The sequence below is a fragment of the Taurulus bubalis genome, assembly GCF_910589615.1.
Source record: "Taurulus bubalis genome assembly, chromosome: 19".
Classification (NCBI taxonomy): Eukaryota; Metazoa; Chordata; class Actinopteri; order Perciformes; family Cottidae; genus Taurulus; species Taurulus bubalis.
Window position 1 is genome coordinate 19026800 of NC_136607.1, and position 24576 is coordinate 19051375.

General features: G+C 41.6%; 4 protein-coding genes across 4 annotated transcripts; 1 reads left to right on the plus strand and 3 right to left on the minus strand.

Moving 5' to 3' along the window:
• Positions 1 to 2499: 2499 nt before the first annotated feature.
• Positions 2500 to 5411, minus strand: LOC306751537 (protein PRR14L). Its single transcript, XM_079235123.1, has 7 exons — positions 5297 to 5411; positions 4580 to 4603; positions 4293 to 4473; positions 3951 to 4039; positions 3809 to 3880; positions 3597 to 3727; positions 2500 to 2961 (listed from the first exon to the last, which is right to left on the minus strand). Exons 1-7 carry the CDS (start codon positions 5407 to 5409, stop codon positions 2798 to 2800), a joined length of 774 nt encoding a protein of 257 aa, XP_079091249.1. The 5' UTR covers positions 5410 to 5411; the 3' UTR covers positions 2500 to 2797.
• A 9088-nt stretch (positions 5412 to 14499) lies between these two features.
• surf6 (surfeit 6) lies at positions 14500 to 17243 on the minus strand. The gene is made up of 4 exons (XM_079235403.1): positions 17115 to 17243; positions 15894 to 16097; positions 15735 to 15805; positions 14500 to 15334 (listed from the first exon to the last, which is right to left on the minus strand). The coding sequence occupies exons 1-4, from the start codon at positions 17203 to 17205 to the stop codon at positions 14645 to 14647; spliced, it is 1056 nt and encodes a 351-aa protein (XP_079091529.1). The 5' UTR covers positions 17206 to 17243; the 3' UTR covers positions 14500 to 14644.
• A 90-nt stretch (positions 17244 to 17333) lies between these two features.
• surf1 (SURF1 cytochrome c oxidase assembly factor) lies at positions 17334 to 21033 on the plus strand. Its single transcript, XM_079235643.1, has 9 exons — positions 17334 to 17476; positions 17594 to 17660; positions 18215 to 18342; positions 18437 to 18519; positions 19250 to 19441; positions 19518 to 19590; positions 20346 to 20508; positions 20662 to 20743; positions 20847 to 21033. The coding sequence occupies exons 1-9, from the start codon at positions 17417 to 17419 to the stop codon at positions 20911 to 20913; spliced, it is 915 nt and encodes a 304-aa protein (XP_079091769.1). The 5' UTR covers positions 17334 to 17416; the 3' UTR covers positions 20914 to 21033.
• An 823-nt stretch (positions 21034 to 21856) lies between these two features.
• LOC306751232 (uncharacterized protein) lies at positions 21857 to 24573 on the minus strand. Its single transcript, XM_079234780.1, has 7 exons — positions 24100 to 24573; positions 23769 to 23825; positions 23358 to 23501; positions 23026 to 23175; positions 22670 to 22785; positions 22347 to 22403; positions 21857 to 22022 (listed from the first exon to the last, which is right to left on the minus strand). The coding sequence occupies exons 1-4, from the start codon at positions 24222 to 24224 to the stop codon at positions 23151 to 23153; spliced, it is 351 nt and encodes a 116-aa protein (XP_079090906.1). The 5' UTR covers positions 24225 to 24573; the 3' UTR covers positions 21857 to 22022; positions 22347 to 22403; positions 22670 to 22785; positions 23026 to 23150.
• Positions 24574 to 24576: the final 3 nt, after the last annotated feature.

Consider the following 24576-nt stretch of genomic DNA (forward strand, 5'->3'; position numbering starts at 1 on the left):
GGGGGGAGGAGTCAGTGCAGAGTGACATGTCAATCACCTTTCACCCAGTCAACCAATCCTCATATCAGTCAAAACGATCAATAAACAAAGAAAGTAGAAACATACTCTGGATGTGTTTAAAACCAAATAGTATACAAGCAGTTTGGACTGATCGAATGTGAATGAACCCTAAAGCATCCCCTGCCAATCAGCTTGTAGGCCCGCCCCTAAAGCATCCCCTGTCAATCACCTTGTAGCCCCGCCCTAAAGTATTTAGTGTTTGACCATACAGAGAAGAGAGAATGCAGCTTTAACACATGAAGCATAGACTTCTATACAACCACAGGAGTCGCCCCCTGGTGGTCAGGAAAGAGTTTGTCTCCTGGTCAGAATAATGCAGCGAACAGCGAGTTGAGCATACATGTGTGATTGAAAATGAAAGTCAGGCTCTATGGAGAAAGTGAAGAAGAAGAAGAAGAAGAAGAAGTAGTAGTAGGAGAAGAAGAAGCCAACAAAGAAGAAGCAGGTGTGACCTCTCCTACCTGTGTGGGCGTGGCTAAAACGGGCTCGACTCCATCCTGCTGTTGGTCCCTCCACTTGTATTTCTGGTAACCGAGGTAACCGCCTCCTGACACTAACAGGAGGGGGAGGGGCCAGCGGCTGGGTAGGAAGGACCGACCTGAAGAGAGACAGCTGATTGGTCAACGAACGCTGCTATCCTGCACATTTAATTCTTATTCTGAACCAATGCCAAACCTACGAGAGATGATTTACATTTCTGATTCATTAAAAGCTAATGATTTATTTTTTAAGAATAATAATTGACTAAACTATATTCACCTGCACCAATTAAATGTGACTCGCCGCATTTATAGTTCTTATTTGTACAAAAACACACAATTTGAGTGTTGATGAAGTGTACCAATGAGCTCAGCACTGTTAGGAAGTTCAACAGCTCATAATTCATCTCTAATATCCATTTTATATTCATGTGGAAACATCTGAATTTATAATCATTGTCACTGAGCAGAGCCTGAACGCATCATGAGAACGTTATCATTTACCTTCAGTGAGTAGTCATTTTCACTGAGCCTGAACGCATCATGAGGACGTTATCATTTACCTTCAGTGAGTAGTCATTTTCACTGAGCCTGAACGCATCATGAGGACGTAATCATTTTCATTGAGCAGAGCCTGAACGCATCATATTCATCATCATGAATCCCGTGAATATTTAACTATATTTATATTCACTCCCGTGTCCCCGCCTTCATTAAATAGCCATGAAAGTGAACCGGAAGTGAAGAGGAGGTGAACCGGAAAAGGAGGTGCAGACAGACTCACCTGTGCTCACTGCTCTCTGCTGGCTGCAGTTCCGAGAAGAAACTCTATAAATAAACAACAAACCGCTCAACAGTTAAAATAAAAACAGTTTTAGAAATATTTAAAATACATTTAATCATTTAAAATAGTTAAACGAATCTCTGTCGTCCCCACGAGGCACCAGGTCATTTAAAGTCACTTGTTCACCGGATGGTAAATAGGTGAACGGGACACATGTGGCTGATGTCACCTGAGCCGAAGCCTTCATCACTCTGGTTCACACGCTCCTCACCTGTCTGACGTCACATCAAAGTAACCGTTTGGCTTTTAGACTCGATCAAACGTTCATTTACTATAAACGTTAAACAGGACACCGTTTCCCGAAACCGCACGCAGCGTCACTCACGCAACGGCTACGTCACACTGTCGTTACATCAGAGTGATCACGTCACTGTCTGACGTCAAGCTGTCGGATTGAATAAAGAATAAATAAAGATAATACCTCACAGTCGCTCCGCTGCACACCCTCCGCAAGGCCGCCGCCATGTTGTTTGCGTAAGTGACGTACGGACGTCATACGTCACGGTAGCCTATGGAGCTTCGCCGTTTTGCCCCGAGTGTAGTCTGCCAGGTAAACCTTCCTTCACGGTGAACGCACACGTTGGGACACTTTCCGTAGCTTTAGGCCACAAAGACAGGATGGGATTTGGGTTCAAATGAACACATTCATAGCAGCAAATACTGAAGGAACGCGTGTCTCATGTAATGTGAGCCGTCACCTGAGGCAGCGGCTGCCTGCGAGGCGAGTTTGAGGGTTGAATACCAACCATACAGTAATTGAAAAAAAATTGATAGAAATGTTAATAGAAGTGTGTTGTTATATTTACCCATAGTGTTAATACTCAAACGTGTTCCCCGAGTTATTTGAGGCCAACAGTATCGCTCTACAATATATTATGGGATGTCGGCAGCCTGGAATCAACCAGACAGAATTATTTCACTGAGGAGCAAAAGACGGAAGCTGATCAATCAGTGATCAATGACTCTGATAAAGAAACAAACTTCAGTGAGCGGAAACAAACTTTATTCGTTTCAAAAATAGACAAATTTTCAGCAGAAATATATATTACACTTTAAAAACTCCAAATACTTCACCACCAGTGAAGTACTACAGAGTACTCAGACAGTATTTCAGAGTACTACAGATATCAGCAGTGAAGTCTTTTTATATTTCACGATTCACAAAAAAATTCAAAATTAAAATAAAGCCACGTGTGGGTGTGGCCTCCTGATAGGTCATCCGTTAAAAAACTAGTAAAAATATTAAATATTTACGAAAATTCACATTTACACAGCCTACACTGTAAAAAAAAGAGATGAAGAAGTCAAATACAAACAGAAGAAATCAAGTACACGGCAAAAAAAAAAGTAGCAGGTGTGCTAGCAGCTCTGTGTATTTGGCCTTTGGTCGGCTGACAGGAAGTGATGTCACAGCTCACACGTCCAGGCCCTGACGCGTCAGAAAGTCTTCCAGCGCGCTCAGTCGCTCCACCAGCATCACGTCCAGGTCTGCGTCGTCGTCACCGGGCACGCCGCCGTGGCAATGCCGACGGGCTGCCGCACGTTTCCGGGGAACCAAAGCAAAAGGAAGTCCCGCCCCTAAAACAGACACAGATTAACATTAACCATCACTGAGTAAATAAAGTTTATCCTCCAGTATCCAGTAGAACATGTGATCAGGACATCATGGATATCTCTGATCTCTGATCATGTAACTTTGTAAACAACCAATCAGTGTTTAGACCAACAGGAGGAGAGCTAGTAATATTAGCAGCACCGCTAACGGAGAACCAACAGGAGGAGAGTTAGCAACGTTAGCAGCAACGTTAGCAGCACCGCTAACGGAGAACCAACAGGAGGAGAGCTAGTAACGTTAGCAGCACCGCTAACGGAGAGCCAGCGGAGGTTCACTTGAGTTACATGATGATGCGTTCAGGCTCTGCTCAGTGAAAATGAGTACTGGCTGTAGGTAAATGATAACGTTCTCATGATGGAACGCATCATAAGTTATCATTTGTTTGTTTTCTGTATCAATAGTAATATCTCTTTCTCTGTAGTTCTTCCTCCTTTTCCTAAACCTCTCTTCCTTCTCCTCCTCCTCTGCTGTTCTGACTGGCTCAAACTAGAGGAAAGAGGAGGTGTGGTACTGTGAAAATGAGTACTGGCTGAAGGTAAATTCTAACATTTTCACTGAGCGTTCAGGCTCTGCTCAGTGAAAATGAGTACTGGCTGACCTTGTGGCCTCTTCCTTTTCCTGGGTTGAGTGAAGTCCGGGAAGAGGAGGAGCCTGCGTCTCCTCTGCTGGCCAATCAGGAGCAGCGCGCCGTTTTTTTCCCGGGGCTCCTCGAAGATCGTCTCCAGACTCCTGCAGCGAGACAGAAAAGCATGCTGTGTGTCAAACTGGGATTAAAAAGTCTTCGTAAAATGTTGTATTTGTAGTTTCTACCTGTTTGTGGTGGGGGATTTGTAGTTCTTGTTTGTGTAAATCTCCTCCAGACTGAACTCTTTCTTCTTTGACCTGAAAAACAATCTATTTTAATATTTTGATCTTTTATTCTGATTTATTTCCTCTTCCCATCGAACCATACCTTTTGACCTTTGGTAGGCCCATCGGCGTGAGCAGCGTTTCCCGCGGTGACGCCCGGCGGATTCGTATCTGTGAGACTCGTTTACAGCGCTGAGAACAAAACCACAAAAAAAATTTGAAATCTGTTTATTTTTGTGTAGAGGGCTAACGTTTTATACAATAAACAGACTTAGGCTAGTTAGCTGGCTCGTTAGCTCAATTGCTCATTCCACCAGGCTTTAATGCTACACTGGTTACATAACGTTCCCTCCAACATTAAACTCCATAAAATGGTTCAATGTCGGTTCTATGTCTGCTTCATTTCTATGGGAAAACCTTAGTTAAACAGGAAGGAAAACTCCACCTCTCCATTTGTGCTGAGAAACTCAGGGGTCGCTTCTGATTGGCTGACGGCAAGCGGAGCAGCAGACAGTCCATTGGCTGAACATAGTGGGAGGGGGAGGGGCCGTCGCCGGAGGAGGTGGAGGCTGCGGGTGCTGTGATTGGCCCGCTGCTTCGGCTGTCGCCAGGCAGAAAAGGTTGGGCTGAAACAGACACGGAAAAGATTTGTTAAAATGTATCTTTAATGACATACATTAAAGTACACAAACTAAGATTTTATAAAAATCGTATTGTGTTTGTTTTAATTACCTTGGTGTAGGCATTCGCCCGTAACTGCAAAGACAAAGCATTTTAATTTATATTCATGAATGTTGTTATGTCACTAGAATGCGTCGTATGTGGAGAACTGGACGGGAAGTGACCATATTTGGACTGAGGAGTGACGTAGAGACGCCGTACACGTCTCTGGTGTCAACCTGTCAATCACCTTGTAGCCCCTCCCTAAAATATCCCCTAATGTCCACCGACTCTTATCTCGGGCAACTTCTCCGATTGTATAGAAGTCTATGCTTCATGTGTTAAAGCTACATTCTCTCTCCTGACCTCCAGGCGGCGACTCCTCTAGTTGGATAGAAGTCTTTGAGAAAATGACCATAAAGCAGGGTTTGCTTTAGGGCGGGGCTACAAGGTGATTGACAGGTCTCTCCTCCTCAGTGGTCGCTTCCTGTTCACTGGTTGATAAAAAACAACATGGCCACGGCCATAATCCAAGATGGCGACAGAATCAATAACTATGAAGCTGACAATTAAACAATCTATTTTTAAATATTTATAAAACTAAAAGTTAAGATTGATAATAAAGTAATATTGTGAAAATAACTTCTAAATTATCAAAAGGGTTTCATTAATTCCTATTCAGTGACAAATTAACAACATGTAAATACAAACGGAGCAATGTCCTCATGAATATTAATGACTGATTAAATAATTCAATATGAATATTAATGAGGATATGCTTCAACCAACCAGTGGTCGCTGCTCAGACTGGGCGGGACCGTCAGGTCCTTCAGGCACCGCAGGGGACTCCTAATAGCTCCGCCCCTCATTGTCTCCACGGCAACCGCTGACAGGCGCAGCATGGGGGCGGAGTTAAAGGAGGAGGAGGAGCATAGGTGCCATATGTGGAAAGCACTGTGATTGGAGGAGAGGGAGGGCGGAGAGACGGAGTCAGAGAAACGCCATTGGCCTGAAGAGATGTTGAGCGCTTCTGTTTGGCTGCTGGTCCGACCACTCCTGGCTGCCTGCAGGAGGTGCAATGCATGATGGGAAGAGGAGCTAAAGAAAAAAAGGACAAATTTAATAAAATGTAAGTTTATATTACTATAATTTAAATAAACTTTACTGAAATATTTAATTAATGGTCGACTACAATTAATTACACTTTCACTTATTTATTTTCAAAATGTATAGTTCATACAATCGGGATGTTATTTCAAATAAGAAATAAACACATACATACATTAATTATAATAAATGGGTTAATACTAAATTACTAAATATAGTTTGAATACTATTATGGTGTCTTTTACAACACATACAAGCAATTATTATTTACAATAGTTTTGATACATGTATATATGTTTTCGTTATTTAAAATAATAATGAATTTATAGTATTATCAATAATTTTTTTTTTTTTTACACTTTTTAATCCAATAATTATTTAATAATGATTTGGCGATGTATTCATACTTTACATTTCCTTATATATGTTACTTGTATAGTCTAAATATAATAAAAAAATATAATCCTAAATATTTTAATCAATAAAGTCTTTATTTTGTCTTTAAATCTACGACAGATGAATTATACAATTAAAATTGTACATTAATATCTCTTTGTACAAATTATATATATTTTATATAAAATTAACCTGAGTAGCGGCGTTTTAAATCCATTCTGCCTGACGACACTGACGGCCTTCTCTGATTGGCTGGCTCCTCCCCCTCCTCTTCTTCTGTGTTTCCTGTGGTTGAATCTGTGCAGCGTGAGTGCCTCCTCTGCTCCTCTTCTGAAGGAGACCGCCATGCGGCCCACGAACCTCCGAGCATCCTCCTCCTCCTCCTCCTCCTCTCTGTTTTCTGTATAAATAGTAATATCTATTTCTCTATGGTTCTTCCTCCTTTTCCTTAAACTCCCCCCTTCCTCCTCCTCCTCCTTCACCACCACCACCTCTTCCTCCTCCTCCTCCTCCTCCTCCTCCTCATCCACCCTGCTTGTCCTCTGCTGTTCTGACTGGCTCAAACTAGAGGAAAGAGGTGTGGTTGAGTCCTTGCTGTCTGATGAAGGTGACGATGGTGAAGGTGAGGTGGTAACAGGTGAGCGATGGGCGGGGCTACACGAGGGGGCGGGGCTTAATGCTCCCAAACCTGAAGAAGAAACGAGAAAGACAAGTTTAGTTGTGAAATTGGTTAATTTTATGAATATGTTGTGTAAATAATAATAGTAAATTGTAGAAATGTAAATATATTATTGTTAAAATGTGTAAAAACAATTATTGTCATTTATTAACAAATGTATCTTTATGAGTTAAAGTAAAGTCTGACTAAATAAAGTTTGTTGTTGTTGTTGCTCCTCTGTTCCTCTGAGGAAACAGACTCACCAGGAGAACAGGCTCCTCCCACATCTATTTTCTGCTTGCTCCTCTTCCTCCTCTTCTTCTTCATCCCGCTGCTCCTCTCCAGAGAGTCCAGGCGGCGGCCGATGGAGGACAGAGCTCCTCGCAGGAGGCGCCGCATCTCTGACCGGTGAGCGGAGAGGAGGCGAGGCAGGAGGGAGGAGCAAGAGCAGCTGGGAGGAGGAGGAGGAGGAGGAGGACAGGAAAGAAGGGATGGAGTCACAGGAAGAGGAGAAACTGGAGGAGAGGAAGACGGAGCAGAACGAAGGACAGGAGGAGGAGAAACATGAGAAGAAGAGTGGTGAAGAGGAGCAGAAGAACGAGGAGGAGAATGATGGGGACAAGAAAGAGGTGAAGGACAGAGGAATGAAGAAAGAGGAGACAAATGGGAGGGAGGAGGAGAAACAGAAGGAGGAGCAGGAGGAGTAGAGGAGGAGGAATGAAAAGGAGGAAGATGAAGAACCAAAGGAGCCACAGGAGGAGAAGGTGAAATAAAGGGAGGAGCAGGAGTCAGGTGGAGGAGGGATGGAGGGACAAGAGGAGAGTAAGACATAGGAGGAGGACGAGTGGAGGGAGCAGAGGAAAGAGGAGAGACAGAAGGTGGAGGAGGAGAAAGGAGGGACACAGGAGGAGGAGCGAAAATAGTTGTAGATGACAAAGAAGGAAGAGGAGTAAAAGATGAAGGAGAAGAGGAGGGAGGAAGAGTGAGAGAAGGAGCCGAGGAGGAAGAGAGGGCACAGAGAGGAGGAGGAGGAGAGGAAGGTGAGGAGGAGGAGGAAGAGGAGTTCCATGGAGGAGCGAGAGGAGAAAAAACTTCTGGAAAAGGAGAAACAGGAGTCAGCTCTCTCTCTCTCATTATGTCGATCGCCCAGATCTCACTTCAATCATGAAATAATATAAAAAATAATAAATACATTAAAAAAATGAAAGCAATACTTATGCCAATAAATAAAAGAATGAATCTAACAAAAACTAAAAAATATATTTTTTAAATCGAAACCCACCCGTTTGTGCGTTGTGATCATCATCAGCCAATGGGAGAGCAGAGGGCGGGGTCAAGGCGACCAGGCCACGCCCCCTGTCGTCGGCCTCTTTTAGTGTCAGCGGGCGTGTGAGCATGATCACCAGCTAAAGAATTAAGAACATTAAATTAAGAAAACAGAAAATAAAACTCATCAAATTATATACAATTACATTGTAATAATACAAGTGAATAATTTATTATTTAAATATAATATATCACAAAAATATGATATGATATACGGAAGAATATTGTGTTTTCTTTTTACAATGTTTTCCAAATAAATGTTTGAGTCTAAATTACTTTTACAAAAATGTTCCGGTATCAGAAAATGATACAAACGGGGGAAAAGTCCAACAATAAGAATCTTATTTTGTTAACGTATCCTACAATTATTTTAACTGTGTTTGAGCTTTCACAAATAATAAATATTAATGTTCACCAAAAACAAAACATAAATGCTGCTAAAAGGTTTGGGGCAATAGATGAAGAAGAATAAAGAAGTCTCATTTGGCAAAGAAACTGGAATCTTTATTTAAACAGGAACAACTTCCGGTTTCAGTGTCAGAAGTTTCACAATAAAAGCATTCTACAATAAGCTGGAGTTAACTTTATCTCCATGAAAACAGAAGGTTAGTCTGTTAGAACTGATCTCATTTACTGATCAATAATCAAACTCCAAAAATATACTTTGCATTTTCTTTATTATTTAAATTTCTCAAATGTAATATGTTCTGCTCTGCCATTTTATTGTATTGAATATATTGAGCATTTTCCATTTTTGTTTACTCTAACGTGCTTGCCTGCAGTAAATATATATCTATCTAAACTAATTCTACATGTCATGTGACACTGTTACTGAAATATTTATTAAGGGGAAGGCCAAAACAAACACTAAAACAGGTGACTACAGACACACACACACTAATATATATATATATATATATATATATATATATATATATATATATATATATATATATATATATATATAAAGAGAGAGAGAGGGGGGAGTTTGGGGTCACCAAGAGAGTTGCTTTATAAATATCTATATATAATATACTGTATCTGTGTAAATGAAGTAAGGCAACTCTCGCGAGGTTTCACATATTCCTGTTGGAAAGAATCCCAGAGATCTTCCTGTAAATCTGAACCCGTTTCCACAGTCAGTTTAACGGGAGATTTTCACGTTTTTTTCGCGGCAATATGACGTAACGCGAAGGGGAGGTTAGAGGAAGTGTGACGTAGCAGGTCCACGTGAGGATAACACGGGATTTGGAGCAAATATAAAGGAAACCGCTCGAGCTAGCAGCGGCTAGCCGCCGTTAGCAGGCTTTACTGTGTGTGTAGCAGTTAACCGGGTCATTCTAACGGTTCGTTTTACCTTCTTCCCGCCCCGTGGTTCCGTTAGTCTCCGTTAAGTCCTACTAGCTCTCATTATCGGCGGCTTACCGGTTGCAAAAAGGCCAAATCTGGCCGGTATTTCCAGAGGAATCGGTGCCTCTGTTATCACCGCAGACCGGCGTCAAGTTAACGGAACCCACGTGTGCGGGACTTCCGGTGGGGATGTCAAAATAAACATACAAGAACGACAGGAGAGCGGAAATGACAAATAAACCCTTTCAAATTAAAACATAATGTAAATTACCTATCACAACATGAATAGCCTGCATTGCCTGTGTTGTATGTAATTACACAACAAAAGCGTTGTGAATATTTTGCGCGAGTAGATTGCATGCAAAGTCAATGCACAGACACGAATTTCCGGCAGACAGCGCGAATGGCGCATTGCGAAAATTCGCCTCATTCGCAAAAATTGAAAGTTTCCAACCTTGGCGACGTTGAGTTGCGAAAGCCAATCAGACACGAGGGCGTTTGTAGGACTTCTGCTAATGCTCTGGTGTGAACACAGCATTAGCGTCTCCTTTTACTCTTTATATCATTTGTTTACAGTTTTCTATTTTTATTTTATTTCTGTCTATTTTTTTCTTATTGACAAATTGTGCAAATTGTAGATGTGCAATTGTTTGATTTAAAACAAATTACAAAAATGCTTCTGAGTATGTTTTGTGTGTGTGTGTCTGTCTGTCTGTCTGTGTGTGTGTGTGTGTGTTTGTGTGTGTCTATGTGTCTGTCTGATCTTCATCGTGTTCCTCATGAGCTTCATCGTGTTCATCATGATCTTCCTCATGTTCATCATCATCTTCATCGTGTTCATCATGATCTTCCTCGTGTTCATCGTGATCTTCATCGTGTTCATCGTGATCTTCATCGTGTTCATCATGATCTTCCTCGTGTTCATCGTGATCTTCATCGTGTTCATCGTGATCTTCATCGTGTTCATCATGATCTTCCTCGTGTTCATCATCATCTTCATCGTGTTCATCGTGATCTTCCTCGTGTTCATCATGGTCTTCCTCGTGTTCATCATGATCTTCCTTGTGTTCATCATGGTCTTCCTCGTGTTCATCATGATCTTCCTCGTGTTCATCATGGTCTTCCTCGTGTTCATCATGATCTTCCTTGTGTTCATCATGGTCTTCCTCGTGTTCATCATGATCTTCCTCGTGTTCATCATGGTCTTCCTCGTGTTCATCATGATCTTCCTCGTGTTCATCATGGTCTTCCTCGTGTTCATCATGATCTTCCTCGTGTTCATCATGATCTTCCTTGTGTTCATCATGATCTTCATCGTGATCTTCCTCGTGTTCATCATGATCTTCCTTGTGTTCATCGTGGTCTTCCTCGTGTTCATCATGATCTTCATCGTGATCTTCCTCGTGTTCATCATGGTCTTCTTCGTGTTCATCATGATCTTCCTCGTATTCATCATGATCTTCCTCATGTTCATCATGATCTTCCTCGTATTCATCATGATCTTCCTCGTATTCATCATGATCTTCCTCATGTTCATCATGATCTTCCTCGTGTTCATTGTGGTCTTCCTCGTGTTCATATAAAGTCTATAAATGATCATTTAGACAACAGGATGTAAATAGTTTTCTAAAACATGAAGTAAAAGTGGTTAAGATATAAATAAGAGTTTTCGTTACAGCTCAAAGGTCAGAGGTCATGCAGATGAGCATCGTGACGTCACATTATGCAGCACGTTGTCTCAAAGCCTGACTGTCGCGCGGTATTCTGTCCATCTTTGTTTCCTGTGTGGTAATTGGTTGTCCTGAGACTGACAGCCAATCCAATCTCTTCCTCAGGTAGAGGGGCGGGACTTCAGCGGATTACAGGTACCGTGAGAGGAAGCGTAAGCTAATTAACGCCTCGAGGGAACCTTGAATATTGTATGAGAACATTAATGTTCATAACTTAGTGGCTGGCGACCAGTTAGCCACTGGTTTGGGCTCATGTGATCCTCAAGAGGTAAATACGAGTTGTTTATTGCTTTCTATGCTTTGACTAAATGTTATATTGTAAAACAATGTTGTGTTGCTAATCGCGAGTAGCATTAGCATTAGCATAATATGGTTAGTTTTGCTTCATACTGTTAGCTCTGCATGTGAACCAGTGGTTAACCAAGCTAATGCTAAAGCTAGAGAGAGAGAGAGAGAGAGAGAGAGAGAGAGAGAGAGAGAGAGAGAGAGAGAGAGAGAGAGAGAGAGAGAGAGATTATTTTGGGCTTTGTTGATATTGCAGAGTATCTCTATTCTTTCATAAGGCATCATCTAAGCATGCATGTCATTTTGTTTGTTGTATATGTGCTAATGAATACAAAATACTTAAAGGACTCAATTAGAGGCTCAAACTTTTATTTTACTACCTAAAGTCTGTTAGAGGCACAGCCAGTTATTTACTTTTTCAGAATAAGAGAGCAACGGCTGTAAGAACCGTGATGATTATGATGAAGATGATGATGATGATGATGATGATGCTGCTGTATCGATAATGTCACGTGTTCCAGGACCTGGAGGCGTTGGGCTGGCGACGGCGGCGTGGTGGTGGTTTCCTTCGGCTCCATGGTAACCAATCTGACATCATCGCCCACAGAAGGTCATAAACTCCGCCCACACACACAGACACACACACACACACACACGCACACTTGCACACGCACGCACACATTATATATGCACACACACACACATTATATACACACACACATACACACATATGCACACACATTATATATACACACACACACATTATATATATATATATATATATATATATATATATATATATATATATATATATATATATATATATATATACATACACACACACACACACACACACACACACACACACACACACACATACTTACGAGCGATCACAACATCTGATTTTTACAAATTAACTGAACTTTGTTCATTTTGTGTAATCATTACAATCAGATTAGGAGGAAACACACACACATACATATTAGTTTGTGTTTGTATATCATAGAAAGAAAAAAAAATATACAGGTGCTGGTCATATAATTAGAATATCATCAAAAAGTTGATTTATTTCACTAATTCCATTCAAAAAGTGAAACTTGTGTTTTATATCCATTCATTACATACAGACTGATATATTTCAAATGTTTATTTCTTTTAATTTTGATGATTATAACTGACAACTAAGGAAAATCCCAAATTCAGTATCTCAGAAAATTAGAATATTACTTAAGACCAATACAAAGAAAGGAGTCCATCTGAGGGACTCTGATGGACTCTGGGGGTGTGCAAGGGTCTCTGAGGGTCGGTCAGGGTCTCTGGGGGTCTCTGAGGGACTGTACGGGACTCTGAGGTCTCAGCAGAAGAGCATTGGTTGTTCAGTGGGAGAACTCCGGCTGTGCGGCAGAGCCACCTAGTGGTCAATGTCAGTGCTGAATATCAGATTGCGCAATCAGAGTTTCATCAAGCATTGGTGGTTCAGTGGTAGAATTCTCGCCTGCCACGCGGGAGGCCCGGGTTCGATTCCCGGCCAATGCATACAACTTTTCTTTTTTTCTTAATATAGGAACACACATATGTTTCTCCCGATGTGAGTCTCGTGTGCTTTAGTTTATTCCCAAGGAGCACAAGTTTAGCCTGATATTTAGTTCCCTGTGGAGGACGAGACAGTCTTTCTGTCCTGAGCTTTCATATTTTATTTGGTTGTTTTTGGTTGTTGTTGTTGTTTTTGTTTTTTCAGTAGTGATTTGCTCATAGAACTTTTTGCCTGTTTTGGTTGATTCCCTGTCAATTAAGATACTTAGATATAAAAGTATGTATTTATATATATGTATGTACTATGTGAGTGTTTTTATTGGTTTTTTTAAGATTAATATTTTAAGTAAATAACTATTTCTTGTTTGATGTTTCTTTGTTTTAGTTTTACTGTAAAAGCCCTAAAAACTTTCCCTTTACCAGTCCTTTCACAATAAGAGCATAACGTTTCAAAAATAAAACCTTTTTTCCCCCTTCTTTCTCCCATGATGCGGCGTCTGTCGGCGCTGCACCGCTGAGCACCGCCGTGTTCTGGCTGGAGTTCGTGATGCGTTACATGACCTGAACTGGTTCCAGTACCACGACCTGAACTGGTTCCAGTACCACGCCCTGGATGCTGGCGCCGCCCTGCTTAGTTTTTTTGTTGTTGTTGTTTTGGGACAGGTTCACCCTGTTGATTATTTTCTACCAATCTCAAAATAAATTCAAATTGTGAACTACTAATTTGGAGGTGGGAAAACCTAAACGCCTGCAAATCAGATTTCGTTTAACTAAATACATTTGAAAGTTTCTCTTCTTTAGAAACTTTACAAGAAGGTCTTTCATGACTTTCTTTACCAGTTTTTGACTGCACTGGTAAAGTGCATTTCTGACCTCTGTATAAATGGGGAGGCCCTTTGCAGTCTGGCGCCGCAGTAGCGCTCCACCGACTGCGTGGCCCAGTGCATGATGGGAAACGCCTGGCTTTCGCCACACCAGAGCTGATTGGCTCTTAGATTTGACAACAAACACCATGTGTGTTGTAGAAAATCTTAATTTTCTGTGCCACTCGATTGTTGACTATTAGTCTTAACAATAAAGCAATAATAAAGCTTTTTATACAATACATAAAAGCGAGTAGTAAAGTATTTCACAGACATATAAAGAACAAAAGATAGCATAACAAGCAGGAACACGCACGTTTCCAAATATATATTGACATGCGCTTTGGTTTCGTTTAGCCAACAGAGTTTGATAACTTACGTGTCCTTTCTGTGTGTGTGGTGTACTTCCGGCTTGTATCCAGCAGGGGGCGGGGTTACGCTTTATTTGGCTTTCGGGCAGGTTTTACGACAGGAGAGTGGTTTGCGGCAGTGACGCTGCCATCCATTGTTGTCGTAGCATTAGATAGACTTTCATAAAAAGGCTCAAAATGTCAACGAGAGACTGAAACACTCGACACAACTAAACCCTCAGACTCACGCCTTAAAGTGTGTGAGTCTGGGGATATTTGAGTAGTATAATTCGTCTCATAACTAAAAGCAAATAAGCGCATTTCCCCTAATGTCGAGCTAACCCCTTAAAGAACGACACGATATTTGGTTAAATAAACAAATTAGTCATTCATGTTCATCAGAAGGATTCAATTTTATTGCACATCATATTACTTGACGAGCAGCAGCGCTTTATGTAAATATATCACTGCCATAGAAGAAAAAACATTAAAACATAGCGTACGATTCATTTATTCTGCCGTAAAACAACAGTCCTCCTCTACAACGTCACTTTCTTCAAGTCCTCTGGCAGAATGCGGCCCCTCTTCCTCGCCTGGTCCTTCTTCTTCTCGGTCTTGACCTTGGTGTGTTTCTGGATGTTCTTGCGTCTCTTGTCCTGGCGCCGCTGCATCTTCCCCACGACGTTCTCGCTGCGCTCGCTCCACTGCTTCTGCCTCTGCGCGTGCCTCTTCTCCTTCTTCTTCAGCGAGGAGCGCAGCATGACCTCGTTATCTTTGATCTTGAGGCCCTCGGCCTTGTAGAGCACGTTGGTCCACTTCATCTTCTCCTCCAGCTTGCGGGCCTTCCCCTCGTCCGTCTCCCTTAGCTGCTCCAGCTTCTCCTTGCGGGCCTCGACGCGGCCGAGCAGCTGCTTGAAGTTCCTCCCCGTCAGCGGCGTCAGCTGGCCCTTCATGCTCAGCTTCTTGTTCTTCTTCTTCTGCACTTTGTCGATGTACCCCTCGTCCACCGTCTCCACCTTGTTGAACAAGATGGCCGTTTTGTTTCTTTTGCTCGCGGCCGAGGCGCGCGCCGCTTCCTGTTTTATCTCCGGCTGCAGTTCTTTGGCACTTTCTTCGGCCATTTTCTTCAGCTGAAACTCTTTCCTCTTCCTCTTCTTGCGCTCCCGTTCTATCTTTCTTTTGGCTCGCTTTGCCAGGACTGCCTCCGATGCTGCGTCCTTTGGGGCTCCCTGAAAACAGATGAGTTGATGTGTTAGTCTAACAGACACTTAACTTTGAGTTTAACTAAGGTGCAGTTTTGCAGTTCCACAACCTGCTTATACTTTGTTATGGACTCGATGACCAAGTGCAAACTATGCTCCGCTTGTTCCGGGAAAACACAAAGCTGAATGTCAAAATGTCTGCAACAGCACCACGTTGTCTATTTAATTTCATACGGTCAGAAAGTGAGGAACATCTGATGAAAATAAAACATGTTTTCATATTCACTGTAATGGTATTATTGAGTGCTCATATCAGCAAGTACCCAAATGTGAGTACTTGCAAGTGGTATTGGTGCATCCCCAATAATAATAATAGTCAAATTATGCAATTGAGTACCACATAAATAAACCTTTGAGTACTGCATACCTGCCCTCTGGACTCCTCGATCTTTTCATGAAGTCTCTTGCGTAGTACATCTACTGTAGAGAAGGTGGACTCTACAAAAAGAAAGATGAATAAGTGACGGCCAGAACTATTTTTTTAAATAACAATCAGGAGACGGCGTAACGGATACACTTACTGTACCTTGAGGCGCATTTATGCTCTGAGCTTTGGACCCATTCAGTTTGGCCGATGCCGGGCCTTTCTGTGCCGCAGGAGAGGGAGGAGGCTTCTGCTGGGCTTTCGGAGCCGGTCGCTTCTCATCAGTGGCCTTTTCTTTAAAATGTTTCTTCTTACACTTTTTCTTCTTCTGCGGAGGACCAGCGTCACTTTTAACCTTGAAATAAGCTACACACAGATAAACACGAGTCAATGATCACATACATTATGAACGTTTAAATACTAATATTCCACCGTCAAACGAAATATAATTCCCTGTTAAAAAAAAAAAGAGGGGGAAAGCGCAGTCATCTTATTTAGTTATTTTCTGAGAGATAAAAGCTTATAACGTCGGACGAGAAGTTACTGTGTTATTGAGGGACGTGAAGAAACAAATAATTTAGGTGTTTGAGTCACATATTTTATTATCATTAAATCTGCAGTTTTTTCTTCTCCTTTTCATTTATTTCAGTAATTCCCAACCTTTCCCTTCCCTTTAAGACCCCTCAATGTAAAAGGTAAATCTCCAAAATGTCCTCCTTTTGCATCAACAAAAATCATTCTGTATATTGAAATTTAGATTTGTTTTGAAGCCCGTCATGTTAAGACCAACTGTATTATTGTCTTAACCACTTGTAGGGGTTGAAACAAGGTTGGGAAGCACATTTTGACACATTTTATCAATGAACCGTTTTATTTGTAAAATGGCAGAAGAATAGTGAAACACGTCACACTTCCCTGGAGTGCAATGCCCTCAATTGTGCACGACAAGTACTCCCAAAAAGCCAACGGTATTTAAATTTAACACACAAAAAGAAGCAGAAAGTCCTTCGAATTTGCATATTTCTGTTACATGTCTCGAACACACTCGCTACATTGTAGCGCCTCCTTTGGCCAGCAGCGGAAATAACCACGTTTCATGACCCATATCGCCTTTTACTACGTTAGTACTCTTCTACAGCCAACAAACAAACAAACAAACAAAAACAAACAAAAACACACACACACACACACACACACACACACACACACACACACACACACACACACACACACACACACACACACACACACACACACACACACACACACACACACACACACACACACACACACACACACACACACACACACCTACAGCGCAGTCCTGTTAGCATAGCAGCACAGTCCAGGGTGTAAATGAGCTACAAAGCTAGCCGACATTACCAAACGGTTTCTTCTTTGGTTCCTGGTTTTGTTGAGAAAACACTTTGCTGGCGAACTTCTGCATGTAGGAATCCCTGGAGGCGAGATCCATGTCGACAAACGAGTCTTTTCTTTTAAAACAGACCGGAGCTCACTGATAGAAAAATATCAACACATTCATGTGAGCACACGTGGGTAACGTCCGGGGGGCGAAGCGTCCGCACACCGGAAGTAGTAACACCCAAATAGGTCCCCCTTCTGATGAGTTATGTAGCTGTTATGTGGTCGGTTGGCTCACCCATCTCTGTGTGTTTTGACTGAACATGTCTTCTTTAAAATTAGTGATGGCTTATTCCAGGGTGCTGAAGACGCTGAAACTAAAGGTGAGTGACGTGTTTCATATCCGCGTCGTATATAAGTGTGTGTGTGTGTGTGTGTGAGAGAGAATATGTCACTTTTCAGTGGTTGCAGATCCCTGAGCTGATTTTCTGTCATTGCAGTCGCATGTCATTTTCATCCAGAGGACTTTCGTCCTGCCCAGACTGCTGCTCTCCAAACGTGCAGAAGGTAACTGTTAATACACACAATGTTAAGGTAACTGTTAATACACACAATGTTAAGGTAACTGTTAATACACACAATGTTAAGGAAACTGTTAATACACACAATGTTAAGGTAACTTTTAATACACACAATGTTAAGGTAACTGTTAATAAACACAATATTAAAGAAACTGTTAATAAACACAACGTTTAGGTAACTGTTAATACACATAATGTTTCCATTTGTACTAAAACATGCACAGAACAAGCTGTATTTTAAATAAAAGAAGATAGTCCATATCAATTAATATAATACTATGGATAACATTGCAGAGCCTACAATATGATAATATTTTCAAGGTCAAATTGTCTTTATATTTGTGAAAGATAGCAGCAATAGCCTGTATGTTGTATACATGTAACTGTTTCTATAATATAATAATCTCACATGTCACTTCCCTTCTCATGTACGAGAGTAGAGATGTTCGGGGTGAAACCCATATGTTGTTCCACATGTTCTTATTTTCACGCGTCCAGTCGTCTTCACCTCTCGTCTCGCGCTTTGTTGTGAATTTCCAGGTAAGTTCGTCACCTTTGGCCGACAGTCGAGCTCCACACCAGCCAGAGCGGAAAAAGCCGAAGACTCTTTCTTCAAATGGTTCCTGCTGCTCATCCCGGTCACCACCTTTGGCCTCGGTACCTGGCAGGTACCGCCCGCTTACTTTTGTGTTTTCACATTTTACCAAATAAGATGCTTTGTTCTTGTTGGATGGACTTGTGGTACATTTTGTCTCCGTGAAGGTGAAACGGCGTCAGCGGAAAATGCAGCTGATCAATGAGCTGTCGAGACTCACCACCGCTGAACCCATCCCTCTTCCTCTCGAGTAAGTACTTATTATTATTATTATTATTATTATTATTATTATTATTATTATTATTATATTTGGATTATTCTCACTCCCACAGTCCACTAAATCCAGCGATTTTAGGAATATAAATATGCAAGTTGCTTTCTAAGAAATCCAGTTTACTGAATATAAGGTCAAAAAATCATTTAAAAAAAAGAAAAAAATCTTCTTTGTCTGTATACTGCGACAAATTCTCTTTACCATTAACGTATATATTCAAAGAATAAAACAAATTAAGACTAATATGTTTTACTAATTAAAAAGGGCACCTACCTTTAGAATGTACTATATAATAATCAATACAATGGTCACAAATCATTTTTATATGCGGCATAAGGTAACCTTTTTTCTGCTTTTATACCTCTTGCAAGTTGCAAAAATAATTCTGCTTTGTTATATTATGTGCTCTCATATACGGCTGGTGACTTTCTCTCGATGTTCTTTTATAATAATAAGCGTGTTTGAGCATTTGGAAAAGCACTAAATAAATTAAAACTATTATTATTATTATCTTTGTGCAAAGCAAAGTCCCCGAGCCGCATTGAAGGTTTCATTCATTCAAAGCACACAATCCTCTCGTGTTGTGAAGCTGTAAACAACATTATTATCTTTCCTTGATAAATTTCTCTTCAACAATTTGTCCTTGTCCCCCATTCAAAATCGGTATCTTTGTTATTAATTTGCCATTTTCCTCCCCGGAGCTTAGTCCTAATGAGCTGAAAAGCCTGGAGTACCGGCGGGTGCGAGTGCGCGGCGAGTACGACCACGCGAAGGAGCTGTACATCCTGCCGCGCTCACCGGTCGACCCGGAGAAAGAGGCCAGAGAGGCGGGCCAGCTGTCTTCAAGCGGAGAGACCGGCGCAAACGTCATCACGCCGTTCCACTGCACCGACCTCGGGTAGGACCACGTTAAAAACATGAACCGCTCTCAGTCCTCTCTTACGCCCGCTGATCGTTGCTACCTTCACCTGCAGCGTCACAATCCTGGTGAACAGAGGATACGTCCCGAGGCAGAAGATACGACCAGAGACCAGGATGAAGGGACAGGTCAGTGTTTCAGATGATGTCACGCGTCGCCAACCTCTTCATGAAGACGACTCTACCGGTTTAACGCCGCACTTTGGTTGCACACGATGGAACGTCCAAAGAAAAAAGAAAGAATCAAAATCGATGCAACAAAACTAGAGATTTGTATTCAACCTGGTGCCCACATTACCCACAAGTAGCATTGTGGGTAATGTGGGCACCCCACCTATCAAGGAATACTGTGACGGGTAGGATTTCTGATCTTTCAGCAGATTTGAATAAACAAAAGAGGCATAAAGTAAAGTCCTTTGTAGCATTGTGTTACAAGTCGTTAAAAATGGATCCCGTCATGAAAGTGGCGTCACAAAGCAGTGGGCTGGTGTCTGAATTTTTGGTCTTCATGTTTCTAGTTTATTGTAGAAAGACCTTTTTAAAATAGGGTTTATCATCCAAATGATTTAAACAGAGAAATATTGTCGTTATGTATGCGTTATTATGCTATGATTTTACTGGTCACTTGAGATCAAAATGAGCACCCCTGCTCTAAGGCCTGGAAACAGACATGAATCTCTTAACTTTAACACAAACATTTTATTGCAGTACTCATCTGATCGTATTGGATTTATATTTTGCCGCAGCTATAAACAACCGCACAAAACCGTAACATCACATTTTATATTAAAGGAAACGGCGGCACCTAAGCTTCCTGTCGAACTTGAGTTTTGATTCCCTTGCAGCCGATTCACTCAAACAAAATGTCACAATGCTTCCTTCAGGTGGAAGGTGAGGTGGAGGTCGTCGGGGTCGTTCGGCTGACGGAGAGCCGTAAACCCTTTGTACCGAACAACGACGTGGTGAAAAACCACTGGCATTACCGAGACCTGGAGGCCATGGGCAGCGTCACTGGAGCCGAGCCCGTCTTCATCGATGCAGACTTTCGTAAGTTCCACTGAGCCACCAAGGTCTTTGACTCGACATCACAGTGAATGTCAAATAAATACAGTTCTTTAATGCACAGGTGTGCAGAAAAGCCTGTTAAACCCACTTGTATTAACTAAGGTAATGTTCGTGGTGGCGTCTTGTTTCACACAGAGAGCACAACTCCTGGCGGGCCGATAGGTGGACAAACCCGCATCACCCTGAGGAACGAGCACATGCAGTACATCGCAACATGGTACGTAGATGACCAGCCCGCATGTCGGGACACTAAAACACACAATGTCCTGGTACTGGATACATTTACTGAATTCATTTATTCTGTCATCTTTTCCCCGAAGGTACGGCCTGTGTGCAGCAACCTCCTACATGTTTTATGCAAAGTTCATCAAGAAGATTAAGTTTTGATGCTGAACAAGTGACCGTGTATTATATTTTGGCTGGAATATTGGAAGACAGATAGCTGATGTATGTTCGTTCCAGCCTGCTGCGTTAATAAATACAATTAAGTGATACTTTAGTTTGATTGTGCTCCTGAATTATGTTTCAGAGAATAAATGTGTATAATATAACTTCATTTCTCATTTTGTATTTTTACTAGGGCTGGGCAAAGTTGAAAACATTTAACTGATTAATCGCATGATTTCTGTGATAAACTGCAATTTATCACATTATGCGCCAAATTCAATAATGAATGAAAAACTAGTGTATTGCACGCTTTTATTTTAAAGTAATGTTATCAGAACAATATAAAAAGGAACTCGGAGCAACAGAAAGTTAACAGTATACAAATCACTTTCTTTTTTCTGAACAGGTACCAGAAGAAACATCTTTTATCTGGGAACATAAAGTCTGTTCAGTAGTAAGGGTCCCTGTGAGGGACAAGCCACTCCTTTTGTCCATGTTCAAACAGTAAAGTCAACTACCATTCCATAAACTGATGGGGACGCTCAGGTACAACACTTCCTAAAAGCTGCAATACGTTGCACAGATGCTTTAAAGAAAATTAAACTACTGCAGTGACATTGTGCTGGAACAAATTAAGTTTTTATAGAACCCTAAAAAGTTCCTAATGTTGAATAATTTAAAGGCGTAAAAATGTATCTGTCCATTTGACCCCATGAACACACTCCTAACAAACCATTTCTAAGTGAGTCTGAGCAAGAGAACAACTTACATCCTCGAGATATAAATCATCTGCAACATTACTTTAGCAATGTTGCAAGAAGGATACTGTATTGATTCAATTAGTCAGACAAAAATCCAACATAGTTGTAGATGAAGTTGGATTTAGATTTCAAAAAATACTATTTAGCTCATTAGCTGTAGCAATAAAATAAAACATAACTAGACACAATACTATTTAGTCAAGCAATAGAAAAACACAACCAGTCTCTTTTAGAACATTTATTATTCCCAACAGTTTAACGAAGCTTGGTGGCCAGTTCTTTACTTTGCCTTCTCCATCTTAGTGATGTGGATTTGGTTCCCATGACACTACCTCCCCAGTGACAGAGCTGAAAAAAAAAAAAAAAAAAGTATGATTTTTATAAATCTTGCGGCACAAAGCTGGCAAGACGTGCCAGAAAAGCCAAGGATCCACAGGAGAACATTAATGATCAAATTATTAACTTCCCTTACGGACAAATGAATTAATCTGATAAACCAATGTTTTACAATAAATGTGACAAACATTTATTCATGTGGTCTCTGCTCAGGGTTAAAAAGCTCATAAGTGATCAACACAGAGGATTCAGTCGAAGAAATTCATACATCATTGCCAGAGACCACTTTCTATACAATGAGGCAAAATCCACTAAAATAATGCATTACAATCTTACCTCAATAGGATCCACATCATGGGCAATGATGACCAGCTGGGCTTCGCTTGTTCACACCTGCAGAGAAATGGGAAAGGAAAATCATCGTCTACCCAGAAAAACCTTCCCTGGAAACATCGTATTGATATGTTGGCCAATGCTCAGGGTTAAAAAGCTTTAAACCATCACGGTGTGTTTCAGGTGAAGAAATTCTTGCATCATTGCGATAAGGCCAGACTCAAATGAACTTCAATAAATGATGATTAAAATGGGATGTTCAACCCAGTCAGGTTTAAAGTCACCACAACATGTTACCATCATCTCACGTTCTTTGTGTGACTCACCTGCATGGAGGACAGGAGGCCTCTTGGTCGGGGTGTCTCCCTTTCCATCAGCCTCTGCTTCTTCTCCTGCCTTGTCTCTGGCCGGTACTTGTGGGCCAGCTTGAACAGCTGTGTGGCTGAGGAGAACAAACAGAATATTAATTAAAATACCCAACAGCAGCTACATGCAGCATGTCCACTACAGCACAACAAGTGGTCTATCTATCTATCTATCTATTTAAAGAAATGCATCAGTGATCTTGGTGGGATGTCAGCACTGCTGCTCAGATAGCAAATATTATTCACATCATCTGCAAAGCCCTCGTGGTTCCAGTAAAGACCCAACAGCCTGGAATGCTACAGCTTTCCTCTCTTACCAGTCTGGCGGTCCAGAGCCTGGGTGAACTGGTTGATTGCAGGGGGAACCTTCAGACGCTTGTAGAGGATGGAGCGCTGCCTCTGCAGGCGGATGTAACGCGGCCATTTCACAAAGCGGGTCAAATCACGCTTGGGCTGAATATCCTGGCCTGTGGGGAAATACAATAAATTAGCATCTGAAACCAAACTTGGTGTTTTCATTTCCCCATCAGCGTGCATCAGCGATCTTGGTGATTAAAGTTTGTCATCAATGTTGTTAAGATAGCAAATATTCTTCATCATCATCTGCACCTTCACACGTTCTCCCAGAACTCCAGCAAATTAAACTTACCGATGCCGAAGTTCTTCGGCCTCTTCTCGAACAAGGGAAGGCAACTGAAGTGCAGGTTTTTCTGTGCACCAGTCCAGCCTTTCCCTTGATGATGCAGTCTGGGACGCCCATCTTGTGGCACAAAGCTGGCAAGAAGACGACGAGCTAGAGAAGCCAAGGAACCATAGGAGAAATATTAATATCTGATCAAATTATGAACTTCCAGTAAGTGAAAAGGATGACTGATCAAAGACTAATGTTTACAATAAATGTGGCAGTAAAACATATATTCATGTGGTCTCTGCTCAGGGTTAAAAAGCTCATAAGTGATCAACACAGAGGATTCAGTCGAAGAAATTCATACATCATTGCCAGAGACCACTTTCTATACAACGGGGCAAAATCCACTAAAATAATGCAATACAATCTTACCTCAATAGGATCCACATCATGGGCAATGATGACCAGCTGGGCTTCGCTTGTTCACACCTGCAGAGAAATGGGAAAGGAAAATCATCGTCTACCCAGAAAAACCTTCCCTGGAAACATCGTATTGATATGTTGGCCAATGCTCAGGGTTAAAAAGCTTTAAACCATCACGGTGCGTTTCAGGTGAAGAAATTCTTGCATCATTGCGATAAGGCCAGACTCAAATGAACTTCAATAAATGATGATTAACATGGGATGTTCAACCCAATCAGACAAAGGGTTTAAGTCACCACAACATGTTACCATCATCTCCGCTGTTCTTTGTGTGACTCACCTGCATGGAGGACAGGAAGCCTCTTGATCCGGGTCTCTTTCCAGCAGCCTGTTTCTTCTCCGGTACTTGTGGGTCGGCTTGAACAGCTGTGTGTCTGAGGAGAACAAACAAAACAATGCCTTCATGGTGCCATCAAAGACCCAACAGCTGAGAATGCTACAGCCTTCCTCTCTTACCAGTCTGGCGGTCCAGAGCCTGGTGAACTGGTTGATTGCAGGGGGAACCTTCAGACTCCTGTAGAGGATGCAGTGCTGCCTCTGCAGGCGGATGTGACTCGGCCATTTCACAAAGCGGGTCAAACCACTTGGAAATAAATAGCCGATGTACTCGATGGCGCAATTTTTCCGCTCCAGCCTGCTGCATTAATTTAGTGATACTTAACTAGTTGGATTGTTTTCCTGAAACATTTTGGAGAGAATACATGTATATAACCTAATTTAGCCCTTTCATCATCTTGTATTTTCATGTGTGGCCAAC